This window comes from Salvelinus namaycush, chromosome 16 (genome assembly GCF_016432855.1).
Source record: "Salvelinus namaycush isolate Seneca chromosome 16, SaNama_1.0, whole genome shotgun sequence".
Taxonomy (NCBI): domain Eukaryota; kingdom Metazoa; phylum Chordata; class Actinopteri; order Salmoniformes; family Salmonidae; genus Salvelinus; species Salvelinus namaycush.
In genome coordinates, this window is record NC_052322.1 from 34939919 (window position 1) to 34967737 (window position 27819).

Below are 27819 nucleotides of genomic sequence, written 5' to 3' on the forward strand. Positions count from 1 at the left end.
TGGTGATCCTAACTGACCTAAGACGGGGAATTTTTACTAGGCTTAAATGTCAGGAATTGTGAAAAACTGAGTTTAAATGTATTTGGCTAAGGAGTATGTAACCTTCCGACTTCAACTGTACATGTATTTTGATTCAGACTGAGTAGCTACTAGAAGCCTACTGTGTCAGTATCCCCCTGTGGCTGATAAAGCTATACACCGTAATACATTCACTTCTTGTCACAGTTGGATTTCCTCACCAATGATGTCACATCCTGCCCAGACTATGAAGTAACCATAACAAACAGGGAACCGTCTACTGCATGACAGTTGATTTCCTCACCAATGATGTCACATCCTGCCCAGACTATGAAGTAACCATAACAAACAGGGAACCGTCTACTGCATGACAGTTGATTGCCTCATCAGCTGTAGGCAACTGCAACGACCAAGTCTCCTTTAAGTGCCCAAACTCACAGAAAATATTACAAAATCTCAACTGAGTCTCTTTCTACATACATTCTTGATTGACAACATAATTGATATATACTGTAAGTCATAATATAAATTGAAGAAATTTAAAAAAAATCTATATGATTGAGGTATTCGTATTTGAACATGTCATGCAATTATGTTCATAAAAATAAGAATAATAACCTTAGGTCTTCTCAATTTAATACAAAACAAATCCTTCTAGCTAAGTGTATGTTGAGGCTAGAGTCTCTCTGCAAAAGCTTGAGATTAAACATAATGCAGTGAGGCACACTGACAAGATGACGAGCATGTAACCATGGATATGAAGACGATGGCAGGTCAATTGTACAGTACATCAGAGTGGGTTTATGGGTGATTAGTCCCCTTCTAATTAGATGTCACTCACTGTCATGTCTGAGGCTGGGGGAGGGACTGAGTCTCACCTACTAATACCCCCCCCCCCCCCCCCCCCCCCCCCCAAACAACCCTTTCTTGTTCATTCCCCATAGTCTCACCAGAGCAAAGCCTCTCTCCTCAACCACAAACACACATCCTGCTCCGTCTAAAACTGTCAAACTGCCTAAACCAACTCAAACATCTGTCATTCTCCTTGTGTTCCTCCAACATAGACACAGACCTGGGTGTGAAACCAGTTTCCATGACTACTACTCCACAATCCCAGCCCAACGACGGCTGAAGATCAAACATTCAAACACTTGACTAGAAAGGTTATTTAAACAATATAAATAATATGTAGTAGCACGATGACCTGACATGCTGCCTTTCAAACAGCTCTGGGGCTGACTCATTCACTTCTGTTATCGCTTCCTCAAATTCTGATGTGGATGTTTTGATACGTTTGACAGGCCAAGGTTCTCTCTCTTCTCATCCCATAGTTAAGACTCCGGTGTGCATTCTGTGGTAGACAGATGTGGTTTCTGGTCCTATTTTAGGGACTCAGATGTGGATAGTGTGGACCCTGGTCCCGTTTTGGCCCCTCAGTTTCATAGGTGGTTGTTGTGGTAGCAAGCTGTGGTTCCCATATCCCAACGTATGAACTTAGATGTGGATGTTGTGGTAGCGGCCCTTGGAAGAGTCGATGTCGACCCGGCGAGCCTCAGCGAAGGCCAGGAAGGTGACCAGGCCCACCAGGTTCACCACAGTGATGAGAGCAAAGACAGATGCCCACGACCCTGTAGCCTCGATCAGATACCCCGAGAAATAAACCATCAGCACACCTGGAGAAACCCACACACACAATCAGATACGCAGGGAAAATACAACAAACACAGTACACACAGACACACTGAGCAATTTCTGACAAAGGCATACCAACTTAGTACATTAAACCACAGTCAGGCACAAAGAGTTCAGCCTCCCATTCCCAGCTGTGTGAGGTATAAGTAAATCGATTGAAATGTCAAAAACCTAACTAAAGCCGTAACTGTCATGCTCTATTCCCTCAATGAGTTCTGACAAACTCTTTTCATTCCAGTATGAAATATGCATAGAGGCAATGCGACTGGTTAGAGACACAACCCAAAGTTTTGCCTTCAGAACAACCAGATTAATTATTTGTATCAGAAGTTAATGAAAGGGTAAACCAACTAGTTCTGTAACTGCTGGTGAAAGATTCACCACAGAGGCTTCAGCTTTAGTTTATAGTCCCTCGGTACAGATGCTTACCTGAAAAAGCACCACAGGTATTCATAACACCTGCAATGAAAAATAGATGACACATTTGTAATATCTGACAGGACTGTAATATTCATTAGAAGGAATACACAAATGTGAAATCTGTTGAGAGGTTGATGAAGTAGTTACTGGTGTATCATACCAAACAGAGCCCCAGCACAGGACGGAGCCAGGTCCTGAACGTTCACAGACACACCGCTGGAATCCAGACACAACAGTAGATAAGGGGATATATATGGTGCTATACAGACTCCCAATCTGTATGTTACATGAATTGCTTCAGGTATTGCTTCATATTGAGTCATTACTTATAAATGTGACAGACCAGAGTCATAAAAAGATAAGTGGAACTACATAATGGCTGTTAAACCACAGGGATGTTTATGTTCATATGATCTATTCCATGTTATTATCTACATCCTACATTTATCAGTCACATCCTTAAAACCGCATTGTGTCACTTTTTGGGCAACCTGACCCAATTCACATAGAAATGTGAGTTATAGATATGTCATTCGCATCGAAAGCAAGTATAAGAAGCGGTAGATATGTTCTATGTGCGCTATTTCTATGCTGCTCGTTCTGAAGTAACATTTTTGTGTCTTTTACTTTTGTACACCAGCTTCAAACAGCTGAAAATACCATATTTTTGGTTATGGAAAATATATTTCACAGCGGTTGAGATGGTACAAAACTGAAATTATGCAAACTATTAGAATTTTAACCAGAAAATTGCAGAGTGATGTCTGCATATTGCATCTTTAAGGGTTAATATATACAGAGCATTTAGAAAGTATTCAGACTTTTCCACATTTTGGTACGTTACAGACTTATTCTAAAATTGATTAAATTATTCCCCCCCCCCAAAATCTGGGGTTTTTAGGTTTTTAGAACATTTTGCAAATGTATTAAAAACACAATAACCCAGAAATACCTTATTTACGTTAGTATTCAGACCCTTTGCTATGAGACTCGAAAAGGAGCTCAGGTGCATCCTGTTTCCATTCATCCTCCTTGAGATGCATCTACAACTTGAATGGAGTCCACCTGTGGTAAATTCAATTGATTGGACATGATTTGGAAAGACACACACCTGTCTATATAAGGTTTCACAGTCGACAGTGCATGCCAGAGCAAAGACCAAGCCATGAGGTCGAATGAATTGTCCGTAGAGCTCTGAGACAGGATTGTGTCGAGGCACAGATCTGGGGAAGTCTAACAACACATTTCTGCAACATTGAAGATCCCCAAAAACACAGTTGCCTCCATCATTCTTAAATGGAAGATGTTCGGAACCACCAAGACTCTTCCTAGAGCTGGGCGCCCGGCCAAACTGAGCAATCAGGGGAGAAAGGTCTTTGTCAGGGAGGTGACCAAGAACCTGATAGTCACTCTGACAGAGCTCCAGAGTTCCTCTGTGGAGATGGGAGAACCTTCCAGAAGGACAATCATCTCTGCAGCACTCCACCAATCAGGGCTTTATGGTAGAGTGGCCAGACGGAAGCCACTACTTAGTAAAAGGCACATGATAGCCCACTAGAAGTTAGCCAAAAGGCACCTAAAGACTCTCAGACCATGAGAAACAAGATTGAACTCTTTGGCCTGAATGCCAAGCGTCACGTCTGGAGGAAACCTGGCACCATCCCTGTTTTTCAGCGGCAGGGAACGGGACACTAGTCAGGTTCGAGGGAAAGATGAACAGAGCAAAGTACAGAAAGATCCTTGATGAAAACCTGCTCCAGAGCACTCAGGACCTCAGACTGGGGCGAAGGTTCACCTTCCAACAGGACAACGACCCTAAGCACACAGCGAAGACAACACAGGAGTGGCTTTGGGGCAAGTCTTTGAAAGTCCTTGAGTGGACAAGCCAGAGCCCAGACTTGAAACAGATGACACATCTCTGGAGAGACCTGAAAATAGCTGTGCAGCAACGCTCCCCATCCAACCTGACAGAGCTTGAGAGGATCTGCAGAGAAGAATGGGAGAAACTCCCCAAATACAGGTGTGCCAAGCTTGTAGCGTCATACCCAAGAAGACTGGAGGCTGTAATCACTGACAAAGGTGCTTCAACAAAGTACTGAGTAAAGGGTCTGAATACATATGTAAATGTGATATTTCCCCCCAATTTTTTTTAAAACTTAATGTCTCTAAATCTGTTTTTTCTTTATCATTATGGGTTATTGTGTGTAGATTGATGAATATATTTTTTAGAATAAGGCTGTGGAAAAAGTCAAGGGGTCTTAACACTTTCCGAATTCACTGTAGTCAGGCCCTAGGCCTAGGGGATAGCAGTCTAGAGGCTAGGGGTGTATTTGGGGACGGCATCAGTACCTGTGGCTGAAGGTGGTGAGACCCATTGTGACAGAGACAAAGGCCACAGCCATGGGGAAGGTGGTGGTGCCACACAGTAGGAGGGTAAACACACTGGACACACCCATGGAGAAGAACTGAAGAGGACACAGAGGAACAGACACACACACACCAATTTCATTAAATGGGTCCTTCAGGCAAATCCGAAGTTAACTTGCAATGGTAATTTGTGCACTGAATCTGGAACAAACTACTTCAGTACCTGCATAAGCTTCCTCACAGCAGCAGTGTCATAACCTAGAGAGAGACAGAATCAATGACGTGGGACAAATATCTATATCAAACCCTTGACCATCATATAAGGGTACCAAAACAATGAAGCTTGTATTTAGTTTCCTGACGTCAGACCAGCATCTGTACCTTTGCTGATGAGGTGGTCAGAGAGACAGCCACTGAAGAGTGAAGAGGGGATGGCCACAAACCACGGGATAACGTTAAACACCCAACCCTGAGAACACCATCACATTTAACACCAAGAACATTGAGAACAGCTCAGAGAATGACATTAAAACAATTGGTTTAAGTGATTATAGGAATATCATTCATATTTAGAGACAAAAGGCCCAACTTGATTTATATATTTTTTCCCGACAACTTCTTTTGAAATGTTTTTTTTGTAATTACTTTATGCCGTTGATGACATGAGGGAATATCTCAGTTCCTTAGCTAGCAGGGTTTTACATCTGCACCATGTCTACAGCACCCTCTATTGGTATTACACAGGTCTGTCAGATGCAGGGTCTGACTAGCTTTGAGTCATTTTCTATGTACATTTAAGCGTGTTTGTTCTCTTTGTCATGCCAGCCTTGAACTGAAATATGGAATTTCAAGTTTTGTTTTGTCTTCTGAGGGGTTGGATTGGGAGAGGAGTGAGAGGGGTAGGATAGAGGGGGTTGTTAAGTTACCTTGGCGTCAGGGAAGGTGTCCTTGAAGTACGTTGGTAGCCATGATAACAATGTGAAGAAGGTGCTTGCCGTGCAAAGGTGCGTAATAATCACAGCACTGAAGGGAGAATAATCACAAAAGAGATAGCAAAAGAGAGAACAAAAATATAGAAATAAGTTAGTGTACCACTTCTATGACTCATAGGCTACACCATTTTAAAGCACCAATATACAAGGTGCTACATTGAGTGTACAAACTTTCCATCACATAAACTGACTAGGTGAATCCAGGTGAAAGATATGATCCCTTATTGATGTCTGTTGTTAAATCCACTTCAATCAGTGTAGATGAATTGGAGGAGACAGGTTAAAGAATGATTTTTAAGCCTTAAGACAATTGAGACATGGATTGTGTATGTGTGCCATTCAGAGGGTGAATGGGCAAGACAAAATATTGAAGTGCCTTTGAACGGGGTATGGTAGTAGGTGCCAGGTGCATCCGGTGTGTGTCAAGAACTGCAACGCTGCTGGATTTTTCACACTGAACAGTTTCCTGTGTGTATCAAGAATGGTCAACCGCCCAAAGGACATCCAGCCAACTTGATACAACTGCAGGAAGCATTGGAGTCAACATGGGCCAGCATCCCTGTGGAACGCTTGACACCTTGTAGAGTCCATACCCCGACGAATTGAGGCTGTTCTGAGGGCAAAAGGGGCTGCAACTCATTAGGAAGGTGTTCCTAATTTTTTGTACACTCAGTGTATACATGAGTCATTTCTGGCTATAATGACTCATGTATAGGCACCCACCACAGTTTAATTAATCTGCCTGTTCAACATAAAATCAAGCAATAGCAGACTGTTGATATCATATATTTTATCAGACTGTTGATATCATATATTTTATCAGACTGTTGATATCATATATTTTATCAGACTGTTGATATCATATATTTTATCAGACTGTTGATATCATATATTTTATCAGACTGTTGATATCATATATTTTATCAGACTGTTGATATCATATATTTTATCAGACTGTTGATATCATATTTTATCAGACTGTTGATATCATATTTTATCAGACTGTTGATATTAAATATTTTATCTGTTTAAATGGGATCCTGAGTGGCGCAGCGGTATAAGGCACTGCATCGTAGTGCTAGAGGCATCACTACAGACCCGGGTTCGATCCCGGGCTGTATCACAACCGGCCGTGATCGGAAGTTCCATAGGGTGGCGCACAATTGGCCAAGCGTCGTCCGGGTTAGAGGAGGGTTTGGCTGGGGTAGGCCGTCATTGTAAATAAGAATTTGTTCTTAACTGACTTGCCTAGCTAAATAAAGGTTAAATAAAATAAATAAATAAAACAATTAATTAAATGGCTCTCTCCACTGACCTTTACTCATTCATGAACTTAACAGTGTCGGTCCATGATATTAATCCACGCTCACCCACATAGTCGGCGACATTTGCTCTTTTGTTTAGTTGTTAGTTTAACTATGAGCCATTACAGGAAATGAAACCAATGAGCCTGACAATTCCTGTCATTGTACACAGGGCGGATCAGTTGCATGGCCTGCTATAGGTTCTATAAATAACAGCCAATAGAGAGGCACAGAGGATATGAATGAAGCCTTTGAGACGGGAACATCTGCAGGGAACTGAGCTGATCAGAAAGGAGAGAGACTACAGAACTGAATCAATGTACTAGACCTCTATTTCAGTCAGTTAAGTACAGGCTAGGATGTTATTATATCTCCACCTCATTCAAGACTGCAGCCAGTCAGCTGTTTAGACTGTCCATTCACACACACACACACACAGAAAGAAACACACACACACATTACACACCCTCACCCAGAACCACAGGGCCTGGAACACACACAGATGGCCCATTGAGTGTGGGCCTTATCTCACCAGACAGCAGGTTGTTTGAAGAGGCGCAGCCAGTGTCTCCTGGACAGTTTGGACTGGGGCCCTCCACTACCCAGTGACTCCAATGTGATGATAGGACCTGGAACAAACAAACAGACAGAGAGAGCGAGAGAGAAAGAGACACAAAGAGAGAGCGAGAAAGAGGAAATTCTGAGCTCAATGTGGTGCTTAGAGGTAGTTCATATCAGCGATAAGGTCAGATGGCTAACCCTGTATATAGCATCTTTATTCATTGTGTATTTATTCCATGTGTTATGATTTTTTTCTATATTTTTCTCTGCATTGTTGGGAAGGGCGTATGCATTTCAGTGTTGTTCTACATATGTTGTTTACAAAGCATGTGACAAATACAATTTGATTTGAGTGACATCAAATATCACCACTTGCAGAAAATAGTCTAGCTGTGAAATTGAACATTTGTTAACTTTCAGTTAGATATGCATATTCTCATCATCACACAGATACATAAACACACACCCAGAACACACACACCAAGATGGCGTAGCAGGGCAGACGTGTTTTGTCATTGTCCCGTGTAAATTTGTTTTTTCCCCCGTCTTTTTTGTATATATTTCAATATTTTCCAATCTCTTTTTCCATTTTTAAATTAAACATACCTTCCGGCAACCCGCCTCACCCAATTGTGATACGGATCTGCTATTTTTAGACCTCATAGCTAGAACCTCCATCAGAAGCTAGCCATCAGATGCTAACCAGCTAATTAGCTAATAGCTATTTAGTCATTGTTAGCCACTGCTAGCGGCCTTTACCTTTAGCTAAGACACCAGCCGCTTTTAGCCTGGATAATACCCGCCAGTCTGCACAGCGCGATATCAACCCTGAGCTTATCGGACTGCTTTTCTCCACTACTTCACCAGATTCCTGCCGTAAGCTTTGGACCATTACTCCAGAGTGGCCCAGCCCCGAAGCTAGCCTTGAGACAAACCCATCTCCCGGCCTGCTCAGTGGACCCTATGATCACTCGGCTACACAGCTGATGCCTCCCGGACTCTTCACTAACACGACTAGAAGCCACGACATCACCAGATTCCTGCCGTAAGCTCTGGACCTTTGCATCGGATCATCGTAGCTAGCCGGCTAACGCCCTTGTCCCGAAGCTAGCACCAGTTAGCCTCGAGCCAGGCGCATCTCCTGGCTAGCAAACAAAATTACTCCAGCTACAATACATATTTTGCCAATTGGCCTGGACCCTTTGTCGACACAGAGCCCCGCCGATCCATCAAGACTGGTCTGCCTTCGTAATTCTGTCCGATGTGCCCTCAACCGGCCTTTGTCGGACGTCGGTGAAGACGCTTCTGCAAGCACCGGCCTGCTAACTTTAGGAACACCATGTCCCCCGCTTGCTAGCGTAGTAACAACTACCTAACGGCTTCCCTGTTTCATCTATTGCTGTTCACTGGACCCTATGATCACCTGGCTACATAGTTGATGCCTGCTGGACTGTTCATTAATTAATTAATCACGGTACTCCATTTTTGTTTATTTTGTTTATCTGTCGGCCCCAGCCTCAAACTCAGGCCCTGTATGTAGTTAACTGACCCTCTCTGCCCATTCATCGCCATTTTACCCGTTGTTGTTGTTGTTGTTGTCGTCTTAGCTGTTGTTGTCTTACCCGTTGTTGTCTTAGCTAGCTCTCCCAATCAACACCTGTGATTGCTTTATGCCTCGCTTTATGTCTCTCTAATGTCAATATGCCTTGTATACTGTTGTTTAGGGTAGTTATCATTGTTTTATTTTACTGCGGAGCCCCTAGCCCCACTCAACATGCCTCAGATACCTCTTTTGTTCCACCTCCCACACATGCAGTGACCTCACCCAGCATAACTAGTGCCTCCAGAGATGCAACCTCTCTTATCGCACCCAATGCCTAGGTTTACCTCCACTGTACCCGCACCCTACCATACCCATCTGTACATTATGCCCTGAATCTATTCTACCACGCCCAGAAATCTGCTCCTTTTATTCTCTGCCCCCAATGCACTAGACGATCAGTTTTGATAGCCTTTAGCCGTACCGTCATCCTACCACTCCTCTGCTCCTCGGGTGATGTAGAGGTTAAGCCAGGCCCTGTGTGTCCCCAGGCGCTCTCATTTGTTGACTTCTGTAACTGTAAAAGCCTTGGTTTCATGAATGTTAACATCAGAAGCCTCCTCCCGAAGTTTGTTTTACTCACTGCTTCAGCTCACTCGGCCAAACCTGATGTCCTTGCTGTGTCTGAATCCTGGCTTTCATCCCCAACTACAACATTTTCCATCAAGATAGAACTGCCAAAGGGGGAGGAGTTGCAATCTACCGCAGAGATAGCCTGCAAAGTTCTGTCATATTTTCCAGGTCTATGCCCAAACAGTTCGAGCTTCTAATTTTAAAAATGAATCTCTCCAGAAATAAATCTCTCACTATTGCCGCCTGTTATAGACCCCCCTTAGCTCCCAGCTGTGCCCTGGACAGCATATGTGAATTGATTGCCCCCCATCTATCTTCAGAGTTCGTTCTGTTAGGTGACCTAAACTGGGATATGCTTAACACCCCGGCCGTCCTACAATCTAAACAAGATGCCCTCAATCTCACACAAATCATCAAGGAACCCACCAGGTACAACCCTAAGTCAGTAAACACGGGCACCCTCATAGATATTATCCTGACCAACTTGCCCTCCAAATACACCTCCGCTGTTTTCAATCAGGATCTCAGCGATCACTGCCTCATTGCCTGCATCCGTTATGGGTACACGGTCAAATGACCACCCCTCATCACTGTCAAACGCTCCCTAAAACACTTATGCGAGCAGGCCTTTCTAATCGACCTGGCCCGGGTATTCTGGAAGGATATTGACCTCATCCCGTCAGTAGAGAATGCCTGGTTATTCTTTAAAAGTAATTTCCTCACCATCTTAAATAAGCATGCCCCTTTCAGAAAATGCAGAACTAAGAACAGATACAGCTCTTGGTTCACTCCAGACCTGACTGCCCTCGACCAGCACAAAAAAACATCCTGTGGCGTACTGCACTAGCATCGAATTGTCCCCGCGATATGCAACTTTTCAGGGAAGTCAGGAACCAATACACACAGTCAGTTAGGAAAGCAAAGGCTAGCTTTATCAGACAGAAATGTGCATCCTGTAGCTCTAACTCCAAAAAGTTCTGGGACACTGTAAAGTCCATGGAGAATAAGAGCACTTCCTCCCAGCTGCCCACTGCACTGAGGCTAGGAAACACTGTCACCACCGATAAATCCACGATAATTTCAATAAGCATGTCTCTACGGCTGGCCATGCTTTCCTCCTGGCTACCCCAACCCCAGCAAACAGCTCCGCACCCCCCGCAGTGACTTGCCCAAGCCTACCCAGCTTCTCCTTCACCCAAATCCAGATAGCAGATGTTCAGAAAGAGCTGCAAAACCTGGACCCGTACAAACCAGCTGGGCTAGACAATCTGGACCCTCTCTTTCTAAAATTATCCGCTGAAATTGTTGCAACCCTATTACTAGTCTGTTCAACCTCTTTCGTATCGTCCGAGATTCCTAAAGATTGGAAAGCTGCAGCGGTCATCCCCCTCTTCAAAGGGGGAAACACTCTAGACCCAAACTATTACAGACCTATATCCATCCTGCCCTGCCTTTCTAAAGTCTTCAAAGGCCAAGTTAACAAACAGATCACAGACCATTTCGAATCCCACCGTATCTTCTCCGCTGTGCAATCCGGTTTCTGAGCTGGTCACAGGCGCACCTCAGCCACGCTCAAGGTACTAAACGATATCATAACCGCCATTGATATAAGACAGTACTGTGCAGCCTTCTTCATCGACCTGGCCAAGGCTTTCGACTCTGTCAATCACCACATTCTTATCAGCAGACTCAACAGCCTTGGTTTCTCAAATGACTGCCCAACCTGGTTCACCAACTACTTCTCAGACAGAGTTCAGTATGTCAAATGTTAGGGCCTGTTGTCCGGACCTCTGGCAGTCTATGGGGGTACCACAGGGTTCAATTCTCGGGCCGACTCTTTTCTCTGTATATATATCAATGATGTCGCTCTTGCTGCGGGTGATTTCTTGATCCACCTCTACACAGACGACACCATTCTGTATACATCTGGCCCTTCTTTGGACACTGGGTTCACAAACCTCCAAACGAGCTTCAATCCCATACAACACTCCTTCCATGGCCTCCAACTGCTCTTAAAAGCTAGTAAAACTAAATGCATGCACTTCAACCGATCGCTGCCCGCACGACTAGCCTCACTACTCTGGACGGTTCTGACTTAGAATATGTGGAAAACTACAAATACCTATGTGTCTGGCTAGACTGTAAACTTTCCTTCCAGACTCATATTAAGCATCTCCAATCCAAAATTAAATCTAGAACCAGCTTCCTATTTTGCAACAAAGCCTCCTTCACTCACTCTGCCAAACATAGCCTCGTAAAACTGACTATCCTACCGATCCTCGACTTCGGCGATGTCATTTACAAAATAGCCTCCAACACTCTACTCAGCAAACTGGATGCAGTCCATCACAGTGCCATCGGTTTTGTCACCAAAGCCCCATATACCACCCATCACTGCGACCTGTATGCTCTCGTCGGCTGGCCCGCGCTACAAATTCATCGGCAGACCCACTGGCTCCAGGTCATCTACAGTCGTGGCCAAAAGTTTTGAGAATGACAAATATTAATTTTCACAAAGTCTGCTGCCTCATTGTCTTTAGATATTTTTGTCAGATGTTACTATGGAATACTGAAGTAAATTACAAGCATTTCATAAGTGTCAAAGGCTTTTATTGACAATTACATGAAGTTGATGCAAAGAGTCAATATTTGCAGTGTTGACCCTTCTTTTTCAAGACCTCTGCAATCCACCCTGGCATGCTGTCAATTAACTTCTGGGCCACATCCTGACTGATGGCAGCCCATTCTTGCATAATCAATGCAGAATTTGTGGGATTTTGTTTGTCCACTCGCCTCTTGAGGATTGACCACAAGTTCTCAATGGGATTAAGGTCTGGGGAGTTTCCTGGCAATGGACCCAAAATATCTATGTTTTGTTCCCCGAGCCACTTAGTTATCACTTTTGCCTTATTGCAAGGTGCTCCATTATGCTGGAAAAGGCATTGTTCGTCACCAAACTGTTCCTGGATCGTTGGGAGAAGTTGCTCTCGGAGGATGTGTTGGTACCATTCTTTATTCATGGCTGTGTTCTTAGGCAAAATTGTGAGTGAGCCCACCCCCTTGGCTGAGAAGCAACCCCACACATGAATGGTCTCAGGATGCTTTACTGTTGGCATGACACAGGACTGATGGTAGTGCTTACCTTGTCTTCTCCGGACATGCTTTTTTTCCAGATGCCCCAAACAATCAGAAAGGGGATTCAAAGAAAATGACTTTACCAGGTAGGCCAGTTGAGAACAAGTTCTCATTTACAACTGCGACCTGGCCAAGATAAAGCAAAGTAGTGCGACAACCATACAGGAAAATGACTTTACCCCAGTCCTCAGCAGTCCAATCCCTGTACCTTTTGCAGAATATCAGTCTGTCCCTGATGTTTTTCCTGGAGAGAAGTGGCATCTTTGCTGCCCTTCTTGACACCAGGCCATCCTCCAAAAGTCTTCGCCTCACTGTGCGTGCAGATGCACTCACACCTGCCTGCTGCCATTCCTGAGCAAGCTCTGTACTGGTGGTGCCACGATCCCGCAGCCGAATCAACTTTAGGAGACGGTCCTTGCGCTTGCTGGACTTTCTTGGGCGCCCTGAAGCCTTCTTCACAACAATTGAACCGCTCTCCTTGAAGTCCTTGATGATCCAAAAAATTGTTGATTTATGTGCAATCTTACTGGCAGCAATATCCTTGCCTGTGAAGCCCTTTTTGTTCAAAGCAATGATGAATGTGTTCCTTGCAGGTAACCGTGGTTGACAGAGGATGAACAGAGGATGAACAATGATTCGATGCACCACCCTCCTTTTGATGCTTCCAGTCTGTTATTCAGAGTGATCTCCAGCCTTGTCCTCGTCAACACTCACACCTGTGTTAACGAGAGAATCACTGACATGATGTCAGCTGGTCCTTTTGTGGCAGGGCTGAAATGCAGTGGAAATGTTTTTTGGGGATTAAGTTCATTTGAATGGCAAAGAGGGACTTTGCAATTAATTGCAATTCCTCTGATCACTCTTCATAACATTCTGGATTATATGCAAATTGCCATCATACAAACTGAGGCAGCAGACTTTGTGAAAATGAATATGTGTCATTCTCAAAACTTTTGGCCACGACTGTATAAGTCTTTGCTCAGTAAAGCTCTGCCTTATCTCAGCTCACTGGTCACCATATCAACACCCACCCGTAGCACGCGCTCCAGCAGGTATATCTCACTGGTCATCCCTAAAGCCAACACCTTCTTTGGCCGCCTTTCCTTACAGTTCTCTGCTGCCAATGACTGGAACGAATTGCAAAAATCGCTGAAGTTGGATACTTATATCTCCCTCACTAACTTTAAGTATCAGCTATCTGAGCAGCTTACCGATCGCTGCAGCTGTACACAGCCCATCAGTAGATAGCCCATCCAACTACCTACCTGATAAGGCAATATATATGTTTAAGGTAATGACTAAAGAATTCCACCCTGAAACGTAATTATTAAGATTAGGTAACATATATAATGAATTGGAATGATAAACTTTAGTCTAATAAGGTTTGGTCGAGACAAGTAGAATTGTGTGTGTGTGTGTGACTAAGAAAATACAGAAAACAATTAAACTGTGTATGACCTGACCTGGTTAGAACTCTGAGAAACTTACAACAGGACAGGAAGTCCTGTCAAGGTCCCTCTAATCTCGGGAGGAGGGAACTGCCAGCTTGGAAGTGATAAACGAGTGGTGAGAACTATGAGGAAAGATACATCTCCCCTACTGTTTGTGTGTGTGTATGTATGTAGGGAGGGAGGGAGTGAGTTATAAAACGGCATGTCTTTGTATTATGGACTTTAGAACGTTCGCGTGAATAAACTTTACGGACCTTTTGTATAAGCTGAGTCTTTGCCTAATTATTATTAACCTTACAAACCTCGGGGATTAGTCAAAGCTTAAATAATTGTTAGTTATTATCATTGGGATTGGAAATTCTCATGACACTACCTCATCCCCATAGTTTGTATTTACTTTTTTTGCACACCAGTATTTCTACTTGCACATCAATCACTCCAGTGTTAATTTGCTAAATTGTAAATTACTTCACTACTATTGGCCTATTTATTGCCTTACCTCCTTACTCCATTTGCACACACTTCACATAGATTTTTTTTTTGTGTTATTGACTGTACGTTTGTTTATGTGTAACTCTGTGTTGTTGTTTTTTGTCGCACTACTTTGCTTTATCTTGGCCAGGTCGCAGTTGTAAATGAGAACTTGTTCTCAACTGGCCTACCTGGTTAAATAAAGGTGAAATAAAACACACACACACACACACACACACACACACCTTACCTTCCCCGTTGAGCAGGTATTTCCACATGCAGTACGCCCAGAGGACAGAGAGCATGCCTGACACATAGAACACGCTCTCCCAACCATACAGGTCCAGCATGAGGGAACCAGCCCCCCCAATCACCAGTGTTCTGCAGGAGACAACAGCATGGTCACACACACAGAAGGTAGTTCAATGAGCTTTAGCTGCACACCTCATTGTGTATTTATGGTTTACTACTACAATGGCAAAACAAGAACATCTGTAGAAAACTCCTGACTGGAGACGTCTGTGGCCCCCTGATGAGCTGTTTATGACATGTTGTCATCCCTCCCCAACTCCAATGATAAATGTCTGACCCTGGCTTCCATAGCACATGACCTTAACAACAGCAGTAGAATCTGCCCAAAGGCACAGATCTAGGACCAGTTTACCTTCCCCCAAACCTATCCTAAACCCTTAGTGGGGGAAACGCAAAACAGACCTTAGATCAGCGTCTAAACAGGAAGTGCTGCAGAGCTAGACTCACCCCAGGTAGGAGCCACTGCCCACAGTGCTCATGAGGAATCCTCTCTCACTCTCCACCACCTTCTGAGAACACAGGCTGGCCAGAGACGGGTAGTGGACACCTAGGAGGTACACATACACACATTCAATGACTCTGTTCACCAGTTACAATCCCAGTTTCTCTATGTGTCCCTAGTCATATTCCAAGTTTCCCTATGTGTCTCTAGTCATAATCCCAGTTTCCCTATGTGTCTCTAGTCATACTCACAGTTTCCCTATGTGTCTCTAGTCATAATTAGTGCGCTATTTAGGAATACATAAAGGAGTGATTTGAGATGCAGCCTAGCTTTTCATTAGCCCCCAGTGCCCAGTGACCCCTGACCTTGCAGCAACCCCATAAGGAAGCGGGCCAGCGTCATGGAGAAGATGGGCTGAGAGCAGAAGTGGGCCAGGACGGGAGTGAAGGCTGTCATCGCCCCCCAGGCCGCCGCAGAGAGGAGGAGCACCTTCTCACCTCCAACCCTGAGGGACACAGATGGAAATAATACTGTTACTATAACTACAGACACTCTCCAGTAATATAACACTATTGTTACTGTTATACAGTCTCACCTCTAGCCCTGAAAGAAAGTCATAACATGGTTATTACTACAGTATTACAATACACGTCCAACCCTGAGGGGAAGAGATGGAATAAAATAATACCATTATCATTACTACTGCACTAATAACCCCCTCCTTCAACCCTGAGGGGAAGAGATGGAGTTATATAACATTATCATTACTACTGCACTACTAACCCCCTCCAACCCTGAGGGGAAGAGATGGAGTTATATAACATTATCATTACTACTGCACTACTAACCCCCTCCTTCAACCCTGAGGGGAAGAGATGGAGTTATATAACATTATCATTACTACTGCACTAATAACCCCCTCCTTCAACCCTGAGGGGAAGAGATGGAGTTATATAACATTATCATTACTACTGCACTACTAACCCCCTCCAACCCTGAGGGGAAGAGAATGATGAAACAAAGATAATGTTGACAGTTACTCTCGATCTACAACCTGAGGGACAGACACAGTACTATAACCCCATGATAACAATTCAACCTTGAGGGAAGATATGTATAGGCCTATGCATCTCAACAGTGCAACATTTATTTCCTCATCTACCTTTCTTCATTTGAACTATTCTTAAAAACATGGATATTCACTAAACAAAAATATAAAAACACAACATGCAACAATTTCATTTATTTTACTGAGTTACAGTTCATATGAGGAAATCAGTCAATTGAAATAAATAAATTAGGCCCTATGGATTTCTGGATGACTGGGAATACAGATATGCATCTGTTGGTCACAGATACCTTAAAAACAATGGGCCTCAGGATCTCTTTACTACTTATTTTTGAGCATTCAAATTGCCATAGATCAAATTAAATTGTGTTCCTTGTCTGTAGCTTATGCCTGCCCATAACATAACCCCACCGCCACCATAGGGCACTCTTTTCAAAACGTTGACATCAACAAACCGCTCACCCATACGGCACCATACACGTGTTCTGCGGTTGTGAGGACAGTTGGACGTACTGCCAAATTCTCTAAAACGACGTTGGAGGTGGCTTATGGTAGAGAAATGTACTTCTCTTGCAACAGCTCTGGTGAACCTTCCTGCAGTCAGCATGCCAATTGCACACTCCCTCAAAACTTGAGACATCTGTGGCATCGTGCTGTATGACAAAACTGCACATTTTAGAGTAGCCTTTTATTGTCACCAGCACAAGGTGCACCTGTGTAATGATCATGCTGTTTAATCAGCTTCTTGATATGCCACACCTGTCAGATGGATGGATTATCTTGGCAACGGAGAAATGCTCACTAACAGGGATATAAACAAATTTGTGCACAAAATCTGAGAGAAATAAGCTTTTTGTGCGTATTGAACATTTCTGGAATCTTTTATTTCAGCTCATGAAACATGGAAACAACACTTTACATGTTGAATTTATATTTTGGTTCAGTGTATATGAAACCAGGTTATCCAGTTGTTTCCAACAAGAGGCTTTCACTTCTCCTGTGTTGTCAGAACAATGCAGTTGAAGAAAAGAAGACAAGAAAAAGGAGGCTACTTTTAAGCAACAAGGCAAAGGGGTGTGGTATATGACCAATATTTGACCAATATACCACAAACCCCTGAGGTGCCTTACTGCTGTTACAAACTGGCTACCAATGTAATTAGAGCAGTAAAAATAAATGTTTTGTCATACCCGGTCTGATATACCATGGCTTTCAGCCAATCAGAATTCAGGCCTCAAACCACCCAGTTCATAATTCCAATTAATAGCTCCATATTTCCTGGTTCCTTCCTCTAACATCTGAAAGGACTGAACAGATATCAGTAGTGATATGATAATAGCTTCAGGTTTCTGCCAAATGTGTTTAGACCAAATATGCACTGCTCTAGTAGAGTTTAGTCAAAATACTGTTTCACTTCATTGATTTTGGGGGGTGGAGTTGAAAGCAGAGGCTTCTGAACTTGGAACTCTCCGATGACTTATTTCTGTTGACATGTGACATGACTCTGAGCTTCTCCTGCCATGTGAAGAGATGGAGAAAATGATTTAACAAACACGTTTTACACTGATATTTCAGTCTGTAGTCCATTTACATGTCTTGGTACAAATATTTCTAACCAGGAAACAACTGTTAGGCAGGTGTCACGCCCTGGCCTTAGTTATCTTTGTTTTCTTTATTATTTTAGTTAGGTCAGGGTGTGACATGGGGGATGTATGTGTTTTGTATTGTCTAGGGGTTTTATATGTTTATGGGGCAGTGTCTAGTCTAGGTGTATGTATGTCTATGGTTGCCTAGATTGGTTCTCAATTAGAGACAGCTGTCTATCGTTGTCTCTGATTGGGAACCATATTTAGGCAGCCATATTCATTGGGTAGTTCGTGGGTTATTGTCTATGTCTATGTGTAGTGTTTGTGTCAGCACTTTTGATTATAGCGTCACGTTCGTTCGTTTGTTGTTTTGTAGTTTGTAAAGTGTTCTTCGTTTCGTGTCATTAAACGAGGAAAATGTATTCACTTCACGCTGCACCTTGGTCCTCCTCTCTTCCACCATATAACGATCGTGACAGCAGGGTAATTAAGAAAGTACTGACTGAATGATTTGATCCGCTTTGAATGGGAGCAGCATACAAAGAAAACACAACTAACCAGTTACGTCATTCCTGTAACCAAGAGAACCGCACCCTTTTCACCACCTAGACACCGGCACAAGTGCTGGGTTCTCCTCAAACAACAGAGACATTATCATACTAACAGTCACATACTGCCCTTCAAAATCCACTCGTGACTCTTAGCTTCTCAACCTCAAATCTCCCCAAACGACATTCCCTTCATACTCTACAGCAGGGGTATTCAACTCTTACCCTACGAGGTCCAGAGCCTGCTGGTTCTGTTCTACCTGATAATGAATTGCACACACCTGGTGTCTCAGGTCTAAATCAGTCCCTTATTAGGAGAGGAACAATGAAAATGAAAAGAGTTTGAGGGCCTTATAGCTTGTGCAGTAGAATCTCTGTACCATGACATTCTATCACCATCCCTCTGTTCTTTTGCTTTTAGGGCTAATGGGTAATAGCATTGTAATAGGCTGTTTTTTAAAGTGAATATGATTCATATAAATTGTTTTATAGGCTGTATTGTCCTGATGGAGCAGCTGTAAGATGTAAATTGTAATAGGAATATTTAAAGGCGCTACATATAAATATACATACATACATACATACATACATACATACATACATACATACATACATAGAGTGCATTTGGAAAGTATTCAGACTCTTTCCCTTTTTCCACTTTGTTACGTCACAGCCTTATTCTACAATGGATTAAGTAAACATTCTCAATCTACACACAATGAAATCAAAAAAGGTTTTAAATTTTTTGCAAATGTATTTTTAAAAACAAAAATACCTTATTTACATAAGTATTCAGACCCTGTGCTATGAGGTGCATCCTGTTATCATTGATCCTTGAGATGTTTTTACAACTTGGAGTCCACCTGTGGTAAATTCAAATGACTGGACATGATTTGGAAAGGCACACACCTTTCTATATAAAAGGTCCCACAGCTGAAAATGCATGTTAGAGAAAACACCAAGCCATGAGGTCGAAGGAATTGTCCGTAGAGCTCTGAGACAGGATTGTGTTGAGGCACAGATATGGGGAAGTGTACCAAAAATATGTCTGCAGCATTGAAGGTCCCCAAGAACACAGTGGCCTCCTTCCATTTAAGAATGATGTTTGCAACTACAACTACTCTTCCTAGAGCTGGCTGCCCAGCCAAACTGAGCAATCGGGGGAGAAGGGCCTAGGTCAGGGATGTGACCAAGAACCAGATGGTCACGGACAGAGCTCCAGAGCTCCTCTGTGGAGATGGGAGAACATTCCAGAAGGACAACCATCTCTGCAGCATTCCACCAATCAGGCCTTTATGTTAGAACAGCCAGACGGAAGCCATTCCTCAGTAAAAAGACACACGAGAGCCCAATTGGAGTTTGCCAAAAGGCACCGAAAGGTCTCTCAGACCATGAGAAACAAGATTTGTCTGATCTGATGAAACCAAGATTGAACTCTTTGGTCTGAATGCCAAGCATCCCGTATGGATAAAACCTGGCACCATCCCTACAGTGAAGCATGGTGGTGGCAGCATCATGCTGTGGGGATGTTTTTCAGCGGCAGGGACTGGGAGACTAGTCAGGTTCGAGGGAAAGATGAACTGAGCAAAGTACAGAGATCTTTGATGAAAACCTGCACCTAAGCACTCAGTACCTCAGACTGGGGTGAAAGTTCACCTTACAACAGGACAATGACCCTAAGCACACAGCCAAGAGCGGCTTCGGGACAAGTCTCTGAATATCCTTGAGCAGCCCAGCCAAAGCTCGGACTTGAACCCGATCAAACATCTCTGGGAGAGACCTGAAAATAGCTGTGCAGTGAAGCTCCCCATCCAACCTGCCAGAGCTTGAGAGGATCTGCAGAGAAGAGTGAGAGAAACTCTCCAAATACAGGTGTGCCAAGCTTGTAGTGTCATACCCAAGAAGACTCGAGGCTGTAATCGCTGCCAAATGTGCTTCAACAACGTACTGAGTAAAGGGTCTGAATACTTATGTAAATAGTTTTTATTTTTTTATTATAAATGTGCAGAAATGTCGAAAAACCTGTTTTTGATTTGTCATTATGGGTTATTGTGTGTAGATTGATGAGGGGGGAAAACTATTTAATTCATTTTAGAATAAGGCTGTAATGTAACAAAATGTGGAAAATATCAAGGGGTCTGAATACTTGCAAAATGCACTAAATATATACACTGCTCAAAAAAATAAAGGGAACACTTAAACAACACAATGTAACTCCAAGTCAATCACACTTCTGTGAAATCAAACTGTCCACTTTGGAAGCAACACTGATTGACAATAAATTTCACATGCTGTTGTGCAAATGGAATAGACAAAAGGTGGATATTATAGGCAATTAGCAAGACACCCCCAAAAAAGGAGTGATTCTGCAGGTGGTGACCACAGACCACTTCTCAGTTCCTATGCTTCCTGGCTGATGTTTTGGTCACTTTTGAATGCTGGCGGTGCTCTCACTCTAGTGGTAGCATGAGACGGAGTCTACAACCCACACAAGTGGCTCAGGTAGTGCAGTTCATCCAGGATGGCACATCAATGCGAGCTGTGGCAAAAAGGTTTGCTGTGTCTGTCAGCGTAGTGTCCAGAGCATGGAGGCGCTACCAGGAGACAGGCCAGTACATCAGGAGACGTGGAGGAGGCCGTAGGAGGGCAACAACCCAGCAGTAGGATCGCTACCTCCGCCTTTGTGCAAGGAGGTGCACTGCCAGAGCCCTGCAAAATGACCTCCAGCAGGCCACAAATGTGCACCCCAGGTGAGCTGGCACCATCCTCACCCAGAGTCCTCTGTTGCACATATGTTTATGTCTGTCACTTTTCCTGAGTTTCCCCGCATAAGGCGCTCGACGATTCAGGCGGGGCTGGGAATTTCATATCCCCATTTGAAATCCGCTCCTTTGGGCATGGTCAAATAAAATAAAATAAAATTTTATTTGTCACATACACATGGTTAGCAGATGTTAATGCGAGTGTAGCGAAATGCTTGTGCTTCTAGTTCTGACAATGCAGTAATAACCAACGAGTAATCTAACCTAACAATTCCACAACTACTACCTTATACACACAAGTGTAAAGGGATAAAGAATATGTACATAAAGATATGAATAAGTGATGGTACAGAACGGCATAGGCAAGATGCAATAGATGGTATCGAGTACAGTATATACATATGAGATGAGTAATGTAGGGTATGTAAACATAAAAGTGGCATAGTTTAAAGTGGCTAGTGATACATGTATTACATAAAGATGGCAAGATGCAGTAGATGATAGAGTACAGTATATACATATACATTATATTAAGTGGCATTGTTTAAAGTGGCTAGTGATACATTTTTGATCAATTCCCATCAATTTCCATTATTAAAGTGAGCTGGAGTTGAGTCAGTATGTTGGCAGCAGCCACTCAATGTTAGTGGTGGCTGCTTAACAGTCTGATGGCCTTGAGATAGAAGCTGTTTTTCAGTCTCTCGGTCCCTGCTTTGATGTACCTGTACTGACCTCACCTTCTGGATGATAGCGGGGTGAACAGGCAGTGGCTCGGGTGGTTGTTGTCCTTGATGATCTTTATGGCCTTCCTGTGACATCGGGTGGTGTAGGTGTCCTGGAGGGCAGGTAATTTGCCCCCAGTGATGCGTTGTGCAGACCTCACTACCCTCTGGAGAGCCTTCCGGTTGTGGGCGGTGAAGTTGCCGTACCAGGCGGTGATACAGCACGACAGGATGCTCTCGATTGTGCATCTGTAGAAGTTTGTGAGTGCTTTTGGTGACAAGCCGAATATCTTCAGCCTCCTGAAGAAGAAGGCGACTCAATTACTACCTCTTCGACGGGGCAATTGTGCGATAGATCTCCTGGTAGACGCTGCACTTACCAGGAGTTACATGTATCCCCTCTCACAGGCGGAGACGGAGGCTATGGAAACGTATGTCTCCGAATCCCTGCGTCAGGGGTACATTCGGTCCTCCACTTCACCCGTCTCCTCGAGTTTATTTTTTGTGAAGAAGGAGGGAGGTCTGCGTCCACTGACTACCGGGGTCTAAATCAGATCAAGGTGAGGTATAGTTACCCGCTACCGCTCCCACCCACAGCGAGAGTCAATGCACGGGGCGCGCTTCTTCACCAAACTAGATCTCAGGACCGCTTACAACCTGGTGCGTATCCGAGAGGGAGACGAGTGGAAGACGGCTTTCAGTACCACCTCTGGGCACTATGAGTACCTCGTCATGCCGTATGGGTTGATGAATGCGCCATCAGTCTTCCAAGCTTTTGTAGAGGAGATTTTCAGGGACCTGCACGGGCAGGGTGTAGTGGTGTATATTGATGACATTTTGATATACTCCGCTACACGCGCCGAGCATGTGTCCCTGTTGCGCAGAGTGCTTGGTCGCCTGTTGGAGCATGACCTGTACGTCAAGGCTGAGAAATGCCTGTTCTTCCAACAGTCCATCTCCTTCCTAGAGTATCTCATTTCCACGTCAGGGGTGGAGATAGAGAGTGATCGCATTGCAGCCGTGCGTAATTGGCCGACTCCCACCACGGTAAAGGAGGTGCAGCGATTCTTAGGGTTTGCCAACTACTACCGGAGGTTTATCTGGGGTTTTGGTCAGGTAGCGGCTCCCATTACTTCACTGCTGAAGGGGGGCCCGGTGCGCTTGCAGTGGACAGCTGAGGCGGACAGGGCTTTTAGTCACGAGGGCTTTGTTTACCTCGGCTCCCGTGCTGGTCCATCCGGATCCCTCTTTGGCGTTCATAGTGGAGGTGGACGCGTCCGAGGCTGGGATAGGAGATGAGCTCTATCAGTGCTCGGGTACGCCACCGAAGCTAAGCCCTTGTGCCTTCTTCTCGAAGAATCTCAGCCCGGCGGAGCGAAACTATGACGTGGGGGACCGGGAGTTGTTGGCTGTCGTCAAGGCCTTGAAGGCGTGGAGACATTGGCTTGAGGGGGCTAAACACCCTTTTCTCATCTGGACTGACCACCGCAATCTGGAGTACATCCGGGCGGCGAGGAGACTGAACCCTCACCAGGCAAGATGGGCCATGTTTTTCACCCGTTTTGTGTTTACCCTTTCTTACAGACCAGGCTCCCAGAACGTTAAGGCAGACGCATTGTCCCGGCTGTATGACACAGAGATGCGGCCCATGGATCCCACTCCCATACTCCCCGCCTCTTGCTTGGTGGTGCCGGTAGTGTGGGAGCTGGACGCGGACATTGAGCGGGCGTCACGTGCAGAGCCCGCTCCCCCCAGCTGGGCATCTGTACGTTCCGTCTGTTGTCCGCGACCGGCTGATCTATTGGGCCCACACGTCACCCTCCTCTGGTCATCCTGGGATCGGCCAGACGGTGCGCTGTGGGAAGTACTGGTGGCCCACTTTGGCTAAGGATGTGAGGGTTTATGTTTCCTCCTGCTTGGTGTGCACCCAGTGTAAGGCTCCTAGGCACCTGCCCAGAGGTAAGCTACAACCCTTACCCGTTCCACAACGGCTGTGGTCACACCTGTCGGTGGATTTCATAACCGATCTTCCACTTTCACAGGGTAACACCACGATCCTGGTCGTTGTGGATTGTTTTACTAAGTTCTGTCGTCTCCTCCCTTTGCCCGGTCTCCCTACGGCCCTACAGACTGCTGAGGCCCTCTTTACTCACGTCTTCCGGCACTACGGGGTGCCTAAGGACATATTGTCTGATCGGGGTCCCCAGTTCACGTCGAGGGTCTGGAGGGCATTAATGGAATGTCTGGGGGTCTCAGTCAGCCGTACCTCAGGTTTTCACCCCAAGAGTAACGGGCAGGTGGAGAGAGTTAACCAGGATGTGGGTAGGTTTCTGAGGTCTTATTGGACCAGCCGGGAGAGTGGGCAGCATTCGTGGCCTGGGCAGAGATGGCCCAGAACTCGCTCCGCCACTCCTCAACTATCCTCTCTCCCTTCCAGTGTGTTTTGGGGTATCAGCCGATTCTGGCTCCTTGGCATCAGAGTCAGACCGAGGCTCCTGTGATGGATGACTGGTTCCGGCGCGCGGAGGAGACATGGGACGCCGCCCATGTCCACCTTCAGCGCGCCGTCACCGCAGTAAGGCCCCCGTGTTCGCCCCCGGGGGACCGGGTCTGGCTCTCGACCCGAAACCTGCCCCTCCGCCTGCCCTGTCAGAAGCTGGGTCCGCGGTTTGTGGGGCCTTTTAAAGTCCTGAGGAGAGTGAACGAGGTATGTTATAGGTTACAGCTTCTCCCCTGATTACCGCATTAACCCCTTGTTCCATGTGTCTCTCCTCAGGCCGGTGGTGGCTGGCCTGCTCCAGGAGTCTGAGGTGCGGGAGGTTCTTCCGCCCCCTCTGGACATCGAGGGGGCCCCGGCGTACTCCGTTAATACCATACTGGATTTGAGACGTCGGGCGAGGGGCCTTCAGTACCTCATGGACTGGGAGGGGTATGGTCCGGAGGAGAGATGCTGGGTTCCGGTGGAGGACGTGTTGGATCCTTCTATGCTGCGAGAGTTCCACCGTCTCCATCCGGATCGCTCTGCGCCTCGCCCTCCGGATTGTCCCCGAGGTCGGTGTTGACCCGCTGCTCTACTGTCACGACTTCCGCCGAAGTTGGCCCCTCTCCTTGTTTGAGTGGTGTTCGGCGGTTGACGTCACCGATCTTCTAGCCATCACTGATCCATTTTTCATTTTCCATTGGTTTTGTCTTGTATCACACCTGGTTCCAATCCCATCAATTACATGTTGTGTATTTAACCCTCTGTTTCCCCTCATGTCCTTGTTGGTGATTGTATGTTTGTGCAAGTTATGTGTTGGTGCGCGACGGGTTTTGTACCCACTTTGATTATTTTATATATTTTGGTTTTTGGAGTTTTGTTAACTTTTATGAAACGACTCTGTTTATATCAAGTTCGTTCTCCTGCACCTGACTTCCCTGCCACCAACACGGACCCATTACATATTTTTTTTTTATTGTGAAACACTATCATTCCATTATTACTGCATATACAGTATATAAAGGGCATTTCTGAACTTGGAATGCAAAGATATTATATGATGCTCCTTTAAGATGAATAAAGTTCATTTTCAGTTATGATTAACACAATGCTTTGCATTTTTATGTTTTCTCTTTCTGGAATACAAATTCTTTCAGTTTTCTATTTGTGACACATTCGTTGACAGGTTGATGGTCACTCGACTTGATACTAAATGTTCTCGATTGTTCTCATGTTGTTTGATAGTGATTGACGCCAGAGCTACTGAAGGTACTAGGAGCCAGGACACACTGATTATCATTGTATTGATGACATTATGAACACTGTGACTCTGTAGTAGCTGGCAAAGTCACTGTACATTGCTTTGACTTCGTACCAGCCTCTCAGCTTGATGTTTAGAGAACATTTGGTACTGTCTGATTAGAATATAAAGGGCCTGTCTCCAAGAGGCCCGCTACATACTTTTTTTGTTGCTTCTGCTCTGGAGCGTTTCTCCCTGAATTATTGTAATAAAGCAGATAGATTTTTAATTGATATTACCAACAACTGCTCTTCTTTTTGTTCACTTAAATCCCAAACAGATGTGTAAAACAGACAAAGTATTAGGCTATTTAATTCTCAGATTGCAGGTCCATCTGTGTTTAAAAGTGAATAAATGTAATGCAATGAACACTTTTTATTCCAGATATTGTATGTAGTGAGAGCAGCTGCAGGTTGTGCAAACAGGCAATAAAGTATAATCATCTCCTCTCCTCTTGTTGCCCACCTGTCGCTGACGTAGCCTCCGAGGACCTGTGTGAAGCAGTAACCCCAGAAGAAGCTACCCAGCACCATGCCCTGATCCCTCTTGGTCCAGTTGAACTTCTCCGCCATGCTAACGGCACAGATGGGCATGGCCACGCGGGCACAGTACAGCAGACAGGTCCCCAGCAGTAGCACCACCGTCCATACCCGCGCCAGGGGTCTGCATAGCGGGGACAGAGGACATAAGTGTGACCAGCAGAGGACAGGGATGTGTGTGAGGGGTACATTAATGTGTTTGGTGTGTGTAAGTGACAATATGTGTGGGTGTGAGTAAGAGTAGGTGTGATATTCTCAGTAAAACCAATATCTGTGCATTTCTTCTGATTGTTTCTTGTAAATGGCAAATTGGAACTTAAACTAAACCAACTACGCGTTTTCACAGAACTTTAAACGTCTAAATTTGACTGCGCTAAACTGTGTTAACTAGATAGGTTAGGCCTAAATCTCATGATATAATTATTTGAGTGAATCTGACTGAATTCTTAGTTGGCAAGCCAAAGCAAAGATTAGGCTACCATGCCTTTATTAAAATTCTATGAATGCCTGACTATCAGACTTCCTAGACCTAGAAGCTTTTAAATTCCTCAAAGCTGTGTGTGTGCAGTTTAGTAACGTTAGCTTTAAAATAATCTTGAGACCACCAGTTGACAGGCATCTGATTAATAAGAAAGTCAAGTATTTATTTGGGAATGTCCCTCGTAGCAGTGTTACATTTGGACACAAAAGTAGCAACAAAGTATCAAAAACAAAGCTACATGTGTATGAGTGGTTGTTTTTATGTTTGCTGAAATCAAGGGAGAGAAACATTTTCTGAAAATGTAATTTGCCAATGCTAACACATTTCAGTAAACTACAGAGCAGCCGGAATCATTGCAAACTTGTATGGCATTTGCAAAATAAGGAACTAACAATCTCTCATATATTATTCTATTATGTGTGGTTAAAAACATAAAGAAAGGGCCTGTCATTTCATTATGGTAGTTTTACGTTGAAATTAACACTTCTAGACTGTGGGAAAAACGTGAGATTGGCTACTGAAAAATCTTCGTAAATTTACCTTGGCCAGTACGTATTCGGTTCACTCCACTTCTTCTGATGACTTCCAGCGACCCCGGTTTTGTCTGGATTTTTTTCTTTGAGGCAGACCAAATCTGGACTAGAGTTCTTTCCATGTTTTTGCAGAATTGCCATTCAACGAAAGAGGTATACGATTTGATTTGCTGTCTCCTGCACTTCACAATTCAACGCAGTAGGCTATGGAATGAGTGAAGAAAGTCGAAAAGAATAAACGCTTGATCGATGTTCGCGATGATACCGGTGTATCATTTCCTTTCGATTACCGTGTAGGCCAATCCATAATGTTACTGCCGTGTGATAAAAAGTGCACGGGTGATTAGAGACGGATCGCCTTGAGTTTGACGATAAATCCACGTGTCAGTATTTTTTTCAGCCACGCAGTTCTTCCTGCCAACAGTAGGTTACATCGGAAGCAGCATTAAAGAAGCGACTCAG

The 27819-nt window shown here is 44.5% G+C and overlaps 1 protein-coding gene across 1 annotated transcript; it reads right to left on the reverse strand.

Moving 5' to 3' along the window:
- Positions 1 to 29: 29 nt before the first annotated feature.
- On the reverse strand, positions 30 to 27780 carry LOC120061367 (solute carrier family 17 member 9-like). Its single transcript, XM_039011132.1, has 13 exons — positions 27365 to 27780; positions 26270 to 26467; positions 15704 to 15843; positions 15344 to 15443; positions 14835 to 14965; positions 7326 to 7422; positions 5424 to 5520; positions 4879 to 4966; positions 4721 to 4755; positions 4480 to 4595; positions 2291 to 2346; positions 2140 to 2169; positions 30 to 1691 (listed from the first exon to the last, which is right to left on the reverse strand). The coding sequence occupies exons 1-13, from the start codon at positions 27496 to 27498 to the stop codon at positions 1513 to 1515; spliced, it is 1401 nt and encodes a 466-aa protein (XP_038867060.1). The 5' UTR covers positions 27499 to 27780; the 3' UTR covers positions 30 to 1512.
- Between the last annotated feature and the right edge of the window lie 39 nt (positions 27781 to 27819).

Coding starts and splice junctions, on each gene's coding strand:
- LOC120061367 (XM_039011132.1), bottom strand. CDS start 27,498: ATGGCAATTCTGCAAAAACATGGAAAGAACTCTAGTCCAGATTTGGTC. Junction 14,966..15,343: donor GGCAGTGGCTCCTACCTGGG/GTGAGTCTAGCT, acceptor TGTCTCCTGCAG/AACACTGGTGATTGGGGGGG. Junction 1,692..2,139: donor TACCTGTGGTGCTTTTTCAG/GTAAGCATCTGT, acceptor GGGTTTCTCCAG/GTGTGCTGATGGTTTATTTC.